Source organism: Budorcas taxicolor, chromosome 8 (genome assembly GCF_023091745.1).
Source record: "Budorcas taxicolor isolate Tak-1 chromosome 8, Takin1.1, whole genome shotgun sequence".
NCBI classification, from domain to species: domain Eukaryota; kingdom Metazoa; phylum Chordata; class Mammalia; order Artiodactyla; family Bovidae; genus Budorcas; species Budorcas taxicolor.
The window spans coordinates 46,781,951-46,797,765 of NC_068917.1; the positions used below are offsets into that span (position 1 = coordinate 46,781,951).

At 43.2% G+C, this 15,815-nt stretch overlaps 1 protein-coding gene across 5 annotated transcripts in view; it reads right to left on the reverse strand.

The window, feature by feature from the left end:
• KANK1 (KN motif and ankyrin repeat domains 1) overlaps nucleotides 1-15,815 on the reverse strand; it is a 136,141-nt gene that overhangs the window by 4,981 nt on the left and 115,345 nt on the right. For 3 of the 5 annotated variants that reach the window (XM_052644828.1, XM_052644832.1, XM_052644831.1), the window contains 5 exons: nucleotides 10,739-10,930; nucleotides 9,971-10,079; nucleotides 8,275-8,520; nucleotides 6,810-6,897; nucleotides 2,270-2,489 (listed from right to left, as the gene is read on the reverse strand). In XM_052644828.1, the coding sequence (XP_052500788.1) occupies nucleotides 2,270-2,489; nucleotides 6,810-6,897; nucleotides 8,275-8,520; nucleotides 9,971-10,079; nucleotides 10,739-10,930 (855 nt within the window). Of the gene's footprint in view, nucleotides 1-324; nucleotides 436-2,269; nucleotides 2,490-6,809; nucleotides 6,898-8,274; nucleotides 8,521-9,970; nucleotides 10,080-10,738; nucleotides 10,931-15,815 lie in introns of those variants that run through there. The other 2 variants (XM_052644830.1, XM_052644829.1) reach the window with 2 other exon arrangements.

Here is a 15,815-nt window from a genome sequence, read left to right on the forward strand (position 1 = left end):
TAATGTGGGATCTAGACATTAATCTCTGTCTAGAAAATCACCATTTTGGAGTGAAGAAGGTGATCAGAGCTACAAGGGAAAGAAGGATTTGCAGAGGCTTATGCAGGAACACTGAAAATGGTGTTCCCCAGTCACAAACCACTGCTCACTCTGAGACCCTGAGCTTGATGCTGTCATGTGGGACCCTTCGAATTAGAATCCAATCATATGACACCCAGCTCTAAGAACTGTGGTCTGACAGCAAATTTAGTTAAATCCCTTACAAACTGTCAGGGACTCCTAGACTCAATAAACCAGAGCTTTTCTAGTCCTGTAATTCTTAAGGAGTCTTCAGGGCCTAAATTAGGCTTCCCAGGTGGCTCAGTGGTAAAGAATCCATCTGTCAATGCAGGAGACACAGGAGCTAGAGTTTGATCTCTGGGTCAGGAAGATCCCCTGGAGGAAGAAATGGCAAACCACTCCAGTATTCTTGCCTGGAAACGTCCATGGACAGAGGACCCTGGCAGGCTACAGTTCACAGGGTTACAAAGAAGTCAGACATGACTAAGCATACACACACACAGGGCCTAAATTATCCTCCAGGCATCCTTAAGTTCCTTCAGCACTTTCTAATAAAATGAAAGGAATGGAGAGTGCAGGCAAGAAACTTTTTATGTGAGACCAGATACAATTAAAGTGCTTAGGGTGTTTCTGTCATTGAGACTGAGAAGAGACAGTATGGTGAAAATGTTCTTAAGTTCTAAACAACTGCCTACTAGGGGCATAATGGTATTTTTAATAGTGTGCATTTTTTAACAGAGAAAAGGAAAAAGAAAAGAAAAAAGCTGTCTGATGGAGAAGTGGGTGAACAGACATGCGCTTTGAGGCCCCTTACTATCTCTGGCATTCAGCTCTTTGCTGATGTTGCTAGTATCCTAGATTTACAAACATTCTTGTAAATGGAGCCACAATCTCAGTCTATAAAGGTGAGCATTATAAAAAGTGAAGTAAACCCAGAAAATGATTAACCAAAGCCATCCAACAATGGAACTAAAATAATTTAGTTTACCAAAATATTCTGCCCATGCAAAATTTCCAAGGGCAGATTAAACTGTTATTTTCAGAAGCAATCCTGAAATCCTGTTCTTAGCTTTCCCGGATATTATCCACTTCTCTGTTTAAACAGTAACCTGTGCTGAGAGTATCATCAGCTCTGTTTATAGTCTGGAAAGTCTGAAGGGAAGGAGGCTTGGAATTCCTTCCTTTAAACTGGAAACAGTTTTATCCTAACATGGCCCCTAAACTGGGAACAATCAAACTTAGAAAAAAAGATAGATTTGTTTGGTCTCTTCTCTGCATTAATCTAATGTTTCTAAGACAAAGCAGAAAAAACTGGGACAGGTGGGTCAAGAAGCAGAATGGGAAAACTGGACAATTGCATTGCATATTCTAAATCAGATGTTCGCACTGCGTTCTCGCTCATCAGACTGAGGTACCATGGATTCTATCCATCAAATTAGAAGTAAAAATATGTATTTCAAAAAGAAATAAAATGACTTGTAGACTCAAGGTATCGATAATAGGGCTGTTCCATCTGAACAAAAAGTTGAAAGCTCCCTATTTCTTAAGGGGACCCTTCTATGTAACGCCCCCTCACTCCATGTTTAATACATCCATTGGCTATATTCTCGAATGGTGAGTTCTAATTACTAACAAACATTTTCACTGTTCTTATTACTATGGTTCAGATAAAAAAATAACCCTTTCTTTTTTCAAAGCTGATTTCCCAGGAATAGGGGTGCATTTTGGTAGAAACAGTGATGATTCTACCACAATCTGTTGCAGCAGCTGTGCCCGGTCCCCACTGTGACTAACTGCATAGCTCTGCAAAGTGGCTGGAGAGGGGTCCTGGCCCAAGCACAGAGAGAGCACGCCACAGACATGAAAGCTGTGGCTCTGGCCCCAGGAGCAGCGTTCTGCCTCTTGAGAATGAACCCAGCAAGCCTACCTGAGTCAGCTCAGGCTGGGAATGTGAGTCATGTGTGTTACCAAGGGTACATCTTGCTGAACTGCAGCACGGATATCCTCAATGGCACCTTCCAAAACAGATCTGGAATCTGCTTCAAGCCTCCCATGAATGACTCAAGAATGAGATTCTTACCGTCTCATAGGGAAAAGCAGCGGAAAGGCTTTTAGAAGGGTCACAAAACTGAGAAGTGGGTCAGCTAGCTCCTTCGAGATGAGTTACAACCTGAGTCTGCTGGAGGAGAGAAAGGGACTGCTAGCGTACCTGCGTCCAAGAGCATCTTCACGATCTCGAAGTTGGAGTGCGACACGCTGTAATGCAGGGCGGTGTTGCCGTTGCCATCTGCCAGGTTGATGACGTGACGCAGGACTTCCGGGGAGATGGCCTCAAAGGCGGCTATGTAGTCCCCCACCATGGCTGGGATGGCCGACTTCTGGCTGGATACACGGAACCACTCGTGCTGGAGGGTGTTCAGACAGAACCTCTGCCAAGACACCAAGTGGTTGGCCATTAGTAGTTCTATTTATAGACCTTTCTGGGACCTAGCTGAAAGCCCAGGAAATCAAGCCTTTTATAGTCAAAGTACATGCAGATAGAATCTGGTCTCAAAGAACAACTAATCAAACCCAGAGCCCTCAGAGAAGCCTCAAATTCCAAACTGAAGTATACCTTCTGATTTGCACACATGCACATGTTCTAACTTCTACACCATCGTGGAAGAATTATACCAGGATCCTAAAATTCTGACTCTGCTAGCAATGAGCTGTTCAAAGCTGGGGAAGATACTTACTCTGTACCTCAGTTTCCTCATCTCAAAATGGGGGTAATAAAAATGCCTTTCCTTCACCATGTTTGTGATGACAAATGAGGTAATACATGTTAAGTCACTTAGGCCAGGGTCCATTTATTACTGAACTATTAATATTATGTAGGGAGGTTGGCCTTGAAAATGATTTTCATAGTAACCAGGACAGGAGAAATCATTTGACACAATTAGGTTGCCTCCTTCCTGTCCTGTCCAACTTCAACTCCTTCAACATCCATCTCCACAGCACTAGGCTGGAGACCATAACCATGCAGGCAACCTGATTCTTACTACATCCCAAATAAAAATGTTCAACCACAGAAAGAAAATAAAAAGCAAATTACTTTTTGCTGAAACAAATTACTTTTTCCCATGAGGATCGTCTGCATCTGGTCATCAGCCCCACTTGCCTTCCCTTAGGCTGTGGACACATGAAACTGGCATTTCATAGTTTGGTCACTTGAATGAAAATGTTCCTGACCAGGAAAGAATTCATCTAATTTTTCTTTTCTTCTGTTCACTCACATATTCAGATTTCAATTCTCTGGATACCTCACACAGAGGGAAGGGAAATTATGTCATCTGGGTGTCAAACTCTGTTATAGCTACATATTCAGTGTCCTGATATGGTTACATAGCCCTGGTGTTGCAATCATTCACATTTGGGACTTTTCATAGCTCAGTACTTTAAACATGTATTTACTGAATGAATATTCAATTAACAAAAAATGGACCAATCCTGGAGTGTGTGCTAAGAATATGCTTGGCAACTGGGGTCCCAGAAATGTTAAGTCCTCCCTGAGGTTCACATAACCTAGCATTATGGGTAGAGTCCCTGGTGGCTCAGAGGTAAAGAATCCACTTGCCAATGTAGGAGACACAGCTTCAATCCCTGGGTCAGGAAGATTCCCTAGAGAAGGAAATGGCAACCCACTCCTGGGAAATCCCATGAACAGAGGAGCCTGGGGGGCCATAGTCCATGGGGTCACAAGAGTCCGACAAGACTTAGCGACTAAACAGCAATAACAATGAGAAAGGTAAAAGTAACAGTATATAACAGCTATAAAATCTGGGGTCTGAAAGCATCAGTTTTAAGTTCAGGTTAAACCTAGTGGGAAATATTAACACTGCAGTGACCTTTCCTGGTCTTATTATTTGTGACCAAGGCACAGACAGGCACTTAGCCTACCCTGATAAGAGTTCAACATGTACATAGATGTCCCCCTAGGCCAGGGACTCCATTTAGTATTTTCTTCTGTAAACATCACTACTATGCTCCTTTCTCAGTACAATATTTGAAGGTCAAGATTCAGCTGGCTCTGATAAATTTAAGTTTCTAAAGCAATATAAACAGATGTGAAAATACAGCATAATTTAAAAAAATGACGCCATATAACAAGGTAATATGATTTAGCTGGGATAAAAAAAACCTATGGGATGAGAACTGAAGACAGGTATCATCCATTCCGAGCACTAACCAGCAGCTACTTATAATCTTTAGGCCTCAGTTAAAGCAGGATAGACCAGGATAGAATGTCCTGGTGGGCACACGTACGTCCTTCTCCTGTGCTAGCCATCACGAATTTTTCTTCAGATTGTGTTTGTTATATGAGGAAAACTATTTGCCTTTCCAGCATTAACATCCATCTTAACATTTTGGTTTCATAACTCCACAACTTTGTGAGACCTTTGAATCAACTTTCTCATCAGCTGCAGACTTTGATTATTTAGCATAAAACTTCACATTAAATCTTCTACTAATATGCAAAGATTCCAATGAACATTACTATCTAGAATAACATGAAATGCTATATCTTCTCAATGCACTGAATTCAAGTGTCTACCAGAAGCCTGGTCTAACCTATGAAGTGAAGTGAAGAAGTGAAGTTGCTCAGTCATGTCCGACTCTTTGTGACCCCATGCACTATAGCCTACCAGGCTTCTCAGTCCATGGGATTTTCCAGGCAAGAGTACTGGAGTGGGTTGCCATTTCCTTCTCCAGGGGATCTTCTCAACCCAGGGATTGAACCCAGGTCTCCCACATTGTAGGCAGACGCTTTACCCTCTGAGCCACCAGGGAAGCCCAACCTATGAAAGAAGCTGCAACCCAGCAGTGGCCATAGGACTGGAAAAGGTCAGCTTTCATTCCAATCCCAAAGAAAGGCAATGCCAAAGAATGCAGTAGTTTGTGAGCATCTCACACGCTAGCAAAGTAATGCTCAAAATTCTCCAAGCCAGGCTTCAGCAACACGTGAACCATGAACTCCCTGATGTTCAAGCTGGTTTTAGAAAAGGCAGAGGAACCAGAGATCAAATTGCCAACATCCGCTGGATCATCGAAAAAGCAAGAGAGTTCCAGAAAAACATCTATTTCTGCTTTCTTGACTATGCCAAAGCCTTTGACTGTGGGGATCACAATAAACTGTGGAAAATTCTGAGAGAGATGGGAATACCAGACCACCTGACCTGCCTCTTGAGAAACCTATATGCAGGTCAGGAAGCAACAGTTAGAACTGGACATGGAACAACAGACTGGTTCCTAATAGGAAAAGGAGTATGTCAAGGCTGTATATTGTCACCCTGCTTATTTAACTTCTCTGAAGAGTACATCATGAGCAACGCTGGGCTGGAAGAAGCAGAAGCTGGAATCAAGATTGCCGGGAGAGGTATCAATAACCTCAGATATGCAGATGACACCACCCTTCTGGCAGAAAGTGAAAAGGAACTAAAGAGCCTCTTGATGAAAGTGAAAAAAGTGGAGGGTGAAAAAGTTGGCTTAAAGCTCAACATTCAGAAAACGAAGACCATGGCATCTGGTCCCATCACTTCATGGGAAATAGACGAGGAAACAATGGAAACAGTGTCAGACTTTATTTCTGGGGCTCCAAAATCACTGCAGATGGTGACTGCAGCCATGAAATTAAGACGCTTATTCCTTGGAAGAAAAGTTATGACCAACCTAAACAGCATATTCAAAGCAGACACATTACTTTGCCAACAAAGGTCCATCTAGTCAAGGCTATGGTTTTTCCTGTGGTCATGTATGGATGTGAGAGTTGGACTGTGAAGAAAGCTGAGCGCCGAAGAATTGATGCTTTTGAAGTGTGGTGTTGGAGAAGACTCTTGAGAGTCCCTTGGACTGCAAGGAGATCCAACCCGTCCATTCTGAAGGAGATCAGCCCTGGGATTTCTTTGGAAGGAATGATGCTAAAGCTGAAGCTCCAGTACTTTGGCCACCTCATGTGAAGAGTTGACTCACTGGAAAAGACTCTGATGCTGGGAGGGATTCAGGGCAAGAGAAGGGGACGAGAGAGGATGAGATGGCTGGATGGCATCACTGACTCGATGGACGTGAGTCTGAGTGAACTCCGGAAGTTGGTGATGGACAGGGAGGCCTGGTGTGCTGTGATTCATGGGGTTGCAAAGAGTCAGACACGACTGAGTGACTGAACTGAACTGATGTTATGCTATTCATGCTCCTTAAGGCAAAACTGTCTACCTCTTTGCCGCAGGCTTCTAAATCTCTCAAGCAGTGAGAGGCCAACAAGTGCAGTTATTTTTAGGTTTAAAAATAGTGAGTGCCTGCATTCCACATCAGAGCATAATACGCAGTTTCATAATTGGAAGGAATGCTGACCTCGGCTCAGACAGGTTTCTCTTAAAAACACAGGCTAACTTAAAAAATTCCAGGACTCTGCTCCCTGGATCACAAGGTTCTGTAAGCAGCCGAACATGCCGAAAGACGACGAATGGCCGCAATTAGCCCTCCTTTCCATATGCAAGTATTTGCCTCACAGATGCTCAGCCCCCAAGAAAAGTTCAGGCTGGAGAAACGAGATCTGCAGTCCGGCCTGAGGGAGACATTCACAGGGTCGCCCGGCGCGCAGGGCAGCAGGATGGTCACTCTGCCCACGCACTAGGAACAGTCTGGTGGGGAAAGAGTGCAGGCAACAACAGCCCAGGGGCAGCCTAGAGACAGGGTCTGTAGGTCAGACTCACCATATCCTTGCTGGTCAAAGCTTTGGGGTCATTTATATTATTTTTCAGTAAGTTGCATGCAGACAACATCTTTTCACTTAATTCATATCTAGAAAGGGGAAAAAATAGAAGAAAGAGAGCTCAAGACTGACTACAGAAGGAAAGGCATCTTTACCTCAAACTCCATAACCCTTTACAAGACCAGGAGCCCCAGGTCAACCTCAGCAGGTTGTGGTGGTGCTAGGTGCCTGCCTGGGAGAGCCCAGATGCCCGAGGTCAGATGCTACACGCAGAGCCAAGGCCTCCAGCCAGAGCTCCGGCCTTATTTCATGAGGGTAGCTTTCAGTTTCACCACTTGGCCTGTGTGGCCATATGGAGATTTTCCACTTCTTTGGTTCTAAGTTCTTAAACATAGTTTTATTCTTGAGGGGTTGAGGACATCTGAATTACCACACACCCATTATGCTGACCAGTAAACCACACATCTGAAATCACATGTGGTGACTCAGGAAGGGTTTATTTAACCCACATGAAAACATGAACCTAAAAGTCAGATGACATATGGTATATAAAGTATACCTCAATAAACTTTTAAAACAAACAACAGATATCAAAATACTGAGCCATTTGAAAATACTTGAAGTACAAAGACACTTACCTTGTGTTAATGCAGTTAAATATTCATTTGCCAAATTAGTTTTCTGAAATGTTCTAGTTATACTTTACATGGTGAAAAAACATACTGAAATTTCCATCTGTTCTCCTCTCTCCTGTTCTATAAGCATCAATTCCATGTTTGCTAAGTCTTTAGAATTGGCTACACTTTTAGTACATGTTTTAGCCAACCAGAGTGTTTGATATTTCAGCTGCTGTTTATGACAGTCCCAAAGCCATTCTTGTGGTGATCTCAATCACTCAATGAGCAACAAACTATGGGCATGTGACTGATCACATCATCTCTACAGTAAATGTGACCTTTGGTTGAGGCCAAAAACTGTTCCTCTCATATAATCAGTACGGACCCATATCAGTAAGGACACCTGTATAAGGATAAATGGGTAATGGTAAAATCTGAAACTTTAAAATGTGAAATATGTTGGTTACAAAAAATTCTAATATGCCTTTAAATATAAATGGGGTTGTTAAAACAATGGAAGCTTTAGTGGCGCTTAAAAGTTACATGGATGGTGCCTCCACATACAAAGTTAGATATTAAACAGTTAAAGAAACAAAGGTGAACAGATACCAAGCCCTTCTCTTTGCTACCATGAGATCTAGCAGATTATTACTTCTGCACTTGTATCTACTAGCATCTGGACAAGAAGTACACACCGCTAAGGACACCAGGTAAAGTTTAGCCCTTTGTTGGAGACTGGAAAGATTGATCTATTAAGATTCAACTGCACAATCTGCACAACCAGACAATTCTACTGCCAAAGTACACCACACGTGGGAAGGGTGAAGGGAGGGGGAGGGTGTACCACACCTCTCTCTGATTTCCACCTTCTCAGGTTCGCATTCTGGAACCTGGATTTCATCTTCCACCCTGGTGGACGTGAAACCTTCCACATTAACTGCGTGGTGGCCTTCTGCCATTCCCCGAGTGTCTTCATCCTCCTCTTCCTCCTCCTCCTCTTCCTCGGGAGGATACTCAGGGACATCACACTCGTCATCTGACTCGGAAGAAGAGCTTTCATCTGAGCTGGAATCATCACTGGAAGTGGTTTCATACCTAGGTGGCAATTGGGAGTTCAGGAGATGCGAGGTGTGCCCATGAAGACCCAGTGACAGAAATGTTTATGAAGGGAAAGCTGCTAAATGACTCCAGAAATTTCACCAGTGGTTTTCAGACTCTGCACTTAGAAGTTTGGAGTAAAGTCTACTTAGAAATCTGGTGGTTTTGAATGGGTTATCACTTAAAAGGGATAACCAAGGTTGCTGAGCAGTATCAGATAACCACTTGTAGAAAATAATACGTGTATATATAGCACCCCTAGCTTAGTGTAAATCAAAGGAAACTTATCTTATGGAAACCAGTTCTGCGGTTGTTCATCTTTCCTGTTACTCTTCTTTCCCCTTTTCATTCTTCCTATTTTGTACCTTTAATTCTCCTATTGTCCAAGGTGAACAGATTATGTAAGTGACCAACAGTTCCTCTGGTACACTCTCTCCAAACTGTGGGACACATTACCCAATAAAACGTTAATGACTTGGAAAGCAGACACCACTAAGTTAAACCTTTGTGGCACGCTTTACTATAAATATTATCTCAACTAACTCTGCATTATTGTTTCCTGTTGAGCCCATGTATGGATTAACAGGATTAACTGCTTTGATTCAACTGCAGGAGGACAAACAGGCTTGACTATTTATTTACCTGGGCCAATTACAAGAGAAGGAATAAAACAGCTAGAACACATTCCACTTAGAAAATGAAGAACTGATGGCATGGCAAGGTTACTCTTCGGGCGAGAGGCCCTACTATTTTGTTTGTAAGCCTGCAGAGCCAAGCACAGCAACCCGTTCTGAAGGAGTGGATGGCTGTCCCTGGCTCATGGAGCAATGCTCTCGGTCTTTGTCCCTGGCTCATGGAGCAATGCTCTCGGTCTTTGTCCCTGGCTCATGGAGCAATGCTCTCGGTCTTTCTTTGTCCCTGGCTCATGGAGCAATGCTCTCGGTCTTTGTCCCTGGCTCATGGAGCAATGCTCTCGGTCTTTGTCCCTGGCTCATGGAGCAATGCTCTCGGTCTTTGTCCCTGGCTCATGGAGCAATGCTCTCGGTCTTTGTCCCTGGCTCATGGAGCAATGCTCTCGGTCTTTCTTTGTCCCTGGCTCATGGAGCAATGCTCTCGGTCTTTGCTGCTCAGTCCTGCCACAAGTAAGTTACAAGCTGCCCAACAATGCAGGCAACCTGCTGCCTGCTGCTTTCCTTGAAGACCGTGTGTTTCATATCAAAGGCGAGAGGATGTAAATTACTCAGCTTCATCAGGTATCCTTTCAAGAGTGAAATATCCTTACAGAGAGCAAGAAGAGAGAAGAGAGGCCCAAATGCACCTTTATGAGGAGCGAATCTTCTGTCACCCTATGCGCATCCTAGACTAGCACCTTTAAATAGGACTTGGGTAGACAGGAGGCAAAGGAAACAGACCACGTATCAACACTAGTACCTCCATCTTTCCTTACCCTCCATTAATGCCAACAAACTGAAGATTCTTTTTTGCTCCATTTGAATCTTTGTTGGCATCTTTCTTCTTCATGATGGACTTCAGCGTACTTTCATTATTTGTACATACTGTGGAGAAGTGAATCATGGTGATCAAAATTAAATATAATTCATACCCATATAAGTAAGTGAATAGGTATTCTTTATGTACATTCACTTTTTATTTATGTAACTAGAGATCGTGGCATGTATATATGAGAAACTTGTCCAAAATCCATTGGAAAATTGTGTGCATGCAAAGAAAATAATTCAAAGTTCCATTAATAACATTCTTTAAATGTAAAAAAAAAAAAATCCATTAGTCCTTCCAGACATAACAAAAGCAGTGACAACTAGCCTCTCTATCAGGCTTTACTGTTTATAAAGTGATGTCATATCTCACTTGATCCTCAAAAACCATCCAGGCACTAAGATAGGGATTATTATGTTTTTTTTTTTTTTTAAGTTGAGATAAACCTAGAAAAATTTATACCTGCCAGACTGTGAAACAGTGAAATGCTGTTTAAAACACTTTGTAATTTGCAACATCAAATGAGTTTTCTTAAGGGAACCTCATTTCTTAAGGGGACTTTCTTTGATAATCTTAAGAGATATTCTAGGCCTACTTGCTAACAACTGTGTAATCATTTTTCCTGGTCAATTTATAAGAAACATGGGCATTAGACTGGAATGCTGACAACTCTGGTCCTATGCTGATGCTGAGAAGGGTTGTGAGTGAGGAGAGTTACCATAGAGGCCAGCGGCTATCTGGTCGTCCGTCAGGTTCACTGGAGACAGCATGCTCTCCTGGGTGGGGAAGGTATCCTGGCTACCGACGGGCTTCCCTTCCATGGTCCCCACCTCCTGCAGGGATGTCTGTGAGTTTAATGGCCCTCCTGACTGAAGGCCTCCACACTTACAGGTGTATTCCAAATTACTGCCTGTGAGGAAGAAGGATGTACAAATGTGTGATGCTAGGACCAGATAAAATATGCTAAATGGTTTTTAAAAAAATTCTTGCAATTCATCATTTTCTCAAGCACTTTTCTGGTGTTTTCTTTCTGCATAATTAGCACTACTATCCAAGCCATCTAAAAATCAAACCCCCAAGGCCTTCTTGGCTCTGACCTCTCCCCTTTGACCACATCCGGGCCGGTCCTTCTAGCTCCGCAGTGCCTCTCTTCTGTCTGTTCTGGCGCTGCCACCTTACCTTACCCTGGACCACCAGCGTAGCATCCCGACTGCCCCTCCTCCTTCACAGTTACCCCTCTCCCATACTGCTACAGAGGAGAATTCCCACTCAGCTCAAATCCCATCCTTATTCCAGCTCAAATGCAACGTGAAAAATCTAAAACTCTCTCTACCACTCAGAAAACATAGTTCATGCTATCAATACTTAGCCAGATATTCTAACGTCTGCCACTCGGCACTAGCTTACCTCTCCAAGGTTATTTCCCACTACACCTGTGGTCTTTTTGGGGTGCATCCCAGCAGGTGGAACTCCTCCCAGTGTAGAAAGTGGGGTCTCCTCTTTTCTTACAAGCACACCTGCCTCAGTTTATGCTCTTCTGCCTGTTGCTGCTCCTTCCCTATCCTCCCTCACACGGACAACCCTCCCATTACTTCCTCTTCCAAGCCTTCCCGCATCTCCCCACTGGACACTAACTCTCCTTTCTCTGAACTCTCAAGGCCCGTCTTTAAGACTCTCCTATAAGATCTATAATACAAGGTACTAGCTGGTTCCTTAGACTCCCTTCTTGTCTGTAAATATTTTAAAGGCCTACAAAACTGATCTAATCAGCTTTGCTTCTCTCACTGCATCTTCTAGGTTGCTTTTACTTATGTTAGGTACTTAATATCTGTTCACTGATGAAGCAGAAAAACTGTATTATGTAATATATATATATAGGTATAGCACAGAATTTGTGGGCTTCCCAGCTGGTGGTAGTGGTAGAGAACCCGCCTGCCAATGCAGGAGACATAAGAAACACAGGTTTGATCCCTGGGTTGGGAAGATCCCCTGGTGGAGGAAATGGCTCCCCACTCCAGTATTCTTGCCTAGAGAATCCCATGGACAGAAGAGCCTCGTGGGTTACAGTCCACAGGGTCGCAAAGGGTCCGACATGACTGAGGTGACTAAGCGCACACACGCACATAGAATTTTCAGTGTGGCTGACGCTTCTTAATTCTGTTCAACAGCAGCACAGTTCTTCCTCCTTTAGTTCTGTAGGCACTGGGACCTCTCTGGTGCTTTCTGCACAAATCCACCTCCCAACTCAGCATGGACAGAGAGTACTGAATGCAGCCCTTCAAATCATGTTCAACTGCCCCACGACCTGATGTGACCCCTGACAGAGAATAAGAAATGTCTCCAGTGCCTTTTCAGGCTCCAAAATCACTGTGGATGGTGACTGCAGCCATGAAATTAAAAGACGCTTGCTCCTTGGAAAGAAAGCTCTGACAAACCTAGATAGCATATTAAAAAGCAGAGACATCACGTCACTGACAAAGGTCTGTCCAGTCAAAGCTATGATTTTTCCAGTAGTCATGTATAGATATAAGAGTAGGGCTATTAAGAAGGCTGAGGGCTGAAGAACTGATACTTTTGAACTGTGGCACTGGAGAAGACTCTTGAGAGTCTGTTGGACAGCAACTAATCAACCTTAAAGGAAATCAGCCCTGAATATTCATTGGAAGAAATGATGCTGAAGCTGAAGCTCCAATACTTTGGCTAGCCAAAGCAAAGAGCCGAGTCATTGGAAAAGACCCTGATGCTGGGAAAGATTTAAGCAAAAGGAGAAGAGGGTAACAGAGAATGAGATGGTGAGACAACATCCCCGACTCAATGGACATGAGTTTGAGCAAACCCAGGGAGACAGTGAAGGACAGGGAAGCCTGGTGTGCTGCAGTCCATGTGGTCACCAAGAGTCAGACATGACTTGTCAACCAAACAGCAGCAGCAACCAGTGCCTTTGCTTTAAGTAAACAAAGCAGGGCATTTATCTTCATTCCTCCTTTTCCAACTTCATTCATCATCACTTTGAAATTACTACAGTAACCTCCAGAGAGTCTCAACAGTTAATCCTCAAGTGCCGAAACACTCCCTAGAGAAACTTTCATCTTCACTAGGCACTTCCCCATTCAAGAACCAGCAATGGTTTTTAAAATGCAAATACATTAACAGTTTTATTGCTGTGAAACCTTCAACAGTCACAAAAGTAGAGAACGGTATAATAAATCCCTCTGTTTCCATCACTAGCTTCAATAATGATCAGCTATCTGGTTTCATCTATACTGCCTCCAGCCATTCACAATGATTCTTCTGAAGCAAAAGGTGAAGATCCTATCACTTTCATTCATAAATATTTCAGTATATGTTCCTAAAAATTCTTAAAAAAATAAGCATAAAGTTAAAACCATCAAATCTAAAAAAAGATAATTTGAAATCATTATATATCTGGTCAGTATTCAAATTTCTGCAGTGATCTCTTAATGTTTTTTAATAGTGTTTGAATCAGAACCTCAGTCCTATATTTCCATTGGTTACTATGGTTTTTAAGTCTTTTAATCCATAGTTCTCTTTCCTTCTAAACACAGCTTTAAAAATATATTTAAAATTGACGTATAATTTATATAAAATAAAATGAACAGAATTTCAGTGTAGAGTTTGATGAATTTTGGTAAATATACATGTGTGTGTGAGCACCTCCTTAATTTAGCCACAGAACATTTCTGACAACCCAGTAAATGCACACTTCCCACCTGCTGCCCTTTCCTAGATAATCTTCCCACTGGAGGCAACCACTCCTCTTCTCCAGAACTTAGCTTTGTAAACTAGGGCTTTTAAAAGCTCCTCCAGTCAAGGTCCACCTTCTCAAGCAGGTGCCTGAGGATCCTTCACGGTGAACAAGGACAGCTTCTTCTTGCCTGGGGTAGTTGAACTCCTCAACAACTCCTACCCTCTACTTACTCAGAGTGGTCTGGTGACTGAGTTACTCCCACCTCTCTGTCCTTCCTTACTAGGCTGTCTTAACAGGCCTGGAATTTCAGCTTCCTTTACCAGCAGAATTCCACTCATTCTTTTCAAGGGTTGGTGTCATTTCTATTTCCTGTAGCCTTTTTCCTATAATACTATTATACAAAGATCTTTACCCCTCACTGTTCTGCAGGGCTTACTGTCCAGACCAGAATACATCCTGCCCTCTGTTTCCTTGGTCTTATACATCCCTTCTGTGAGAATGTAAGCTCCCTGAAGTCCCTCCATGCTACATTATCTGTGTCCTCTGCAGTGCTCTGAACAGTGCTGGACAACTGAAAGACTTCACTAAGTGCCTGTGTAATTCAACAGAAAGTCACAGGGATTCTGTTAAGTCTAACGAGCAAGGCAAAGAGCAACAATAAACGTTAAACTAGCTCTCATTAGCTGGGTCAGAGGAAATCTGTCACCTTTATGATCAGAAAATGGTTTCAGAGTTGTTGAAACTCTGGCTGCTCTTGGGTGACCCAGAAACCATTGCCTGATCTTGATAAAGACCCATTGTGTTTAGTGGGCATAGATAAGATGACACACACACCAGCATTAAGACTGACAAATGACTGCTGTGTTCAAGTAAAACACATGAAAAGTGCAGCCAAAAAAGTAAAAATTAAAGTGGCCAACAAAAGTCAATGGTCTCGACCTGGTTGCCCTTAGAATGCCTGAGTTGGGTGTAAGATACAATGAACTATCTGCAGATGGATCCAGTATTAGTGGTTTTTAAAGTTCTCCAAGTGAGACTTCCCTCAGTGGTGAGGAATCGCCTGCCAATGCAGTAGACGCAGGTTTGATCCCTGGTCTGGGGGAGTCCCGTTTGCCGCGGAGCACCTAAGTCTGTGTGCCACAACTACCAGGGCTGTGCTCTAGGGCAGGGGTGGGATGGGATGGGGGATAGGGGTGGTCCGTAACTACTGAAGCCCGCGAGCCCTAGAGTCCACACTCCACAGCAAGAGAGGCTACCACAACCAGAAGCCTGTGCGCTGCAGCTGGGGAGTGGCCCTTACTTGCCACAGCTAGAGAAAAGCCCACTCAGCAACAAAGACCCAGCACAGCCAAAAATAAATAAGTAAGTGAAATTTTTACAAGTTTTGCAAGTGATTCTAATGTGCAGCTAGGATTAAGAACCAGTGAATTTAATTAACCAATCAAAAATTTGCTGAAAACAATGTAAAATTTGACTGCGGTAAACAAGAGTTTAGACTTTCCTTTAAGAAGAGCCAACTCATTGGAAAAGACTCTGATCCTAGGAAAGACTGAAGGCAAAAGGAGAAGGGGGTGGCAGAGGATGAGATGGTTAGCTAGCATCACCAACTCAATGGACATGATTTTAAGCAAACTCTGGGAGATAGTGGGACAGGGGAGCCTGGTGTGCTGCAGTTTATGGGGTCACAAAGAGTCAGATACAACTTAGCAACTGAACAACAAAAACTGATTTCACTCTATCAACTTGGACCATGTGAATTATCAGGAATTACTGGTGGTTTAGTTAGCAGTCCTGGACCACTAATGGTAGAAGTCCACGACTAACAGTAAATGCCATGCAAACAGTAAGGGTTAAACAGCAGGAATAGTCACCAAACGCCTTCAGAATTCTGGTACACTGCCCAAGCTGCTCAAAATTCCCACAGCGGGCAATAGTTGTGCAGGTACCACTGGGGAGTCAGTGAACAGGGGAGGGGGCAACTGCAATCTTCGGTCATTAACTCAAACTTATAATGGCCATAAATGCCAGTAAAGCATGAGCTCCGTTTTACAACTTGACCAGATTAGTGATAACTAAAACACAGCAA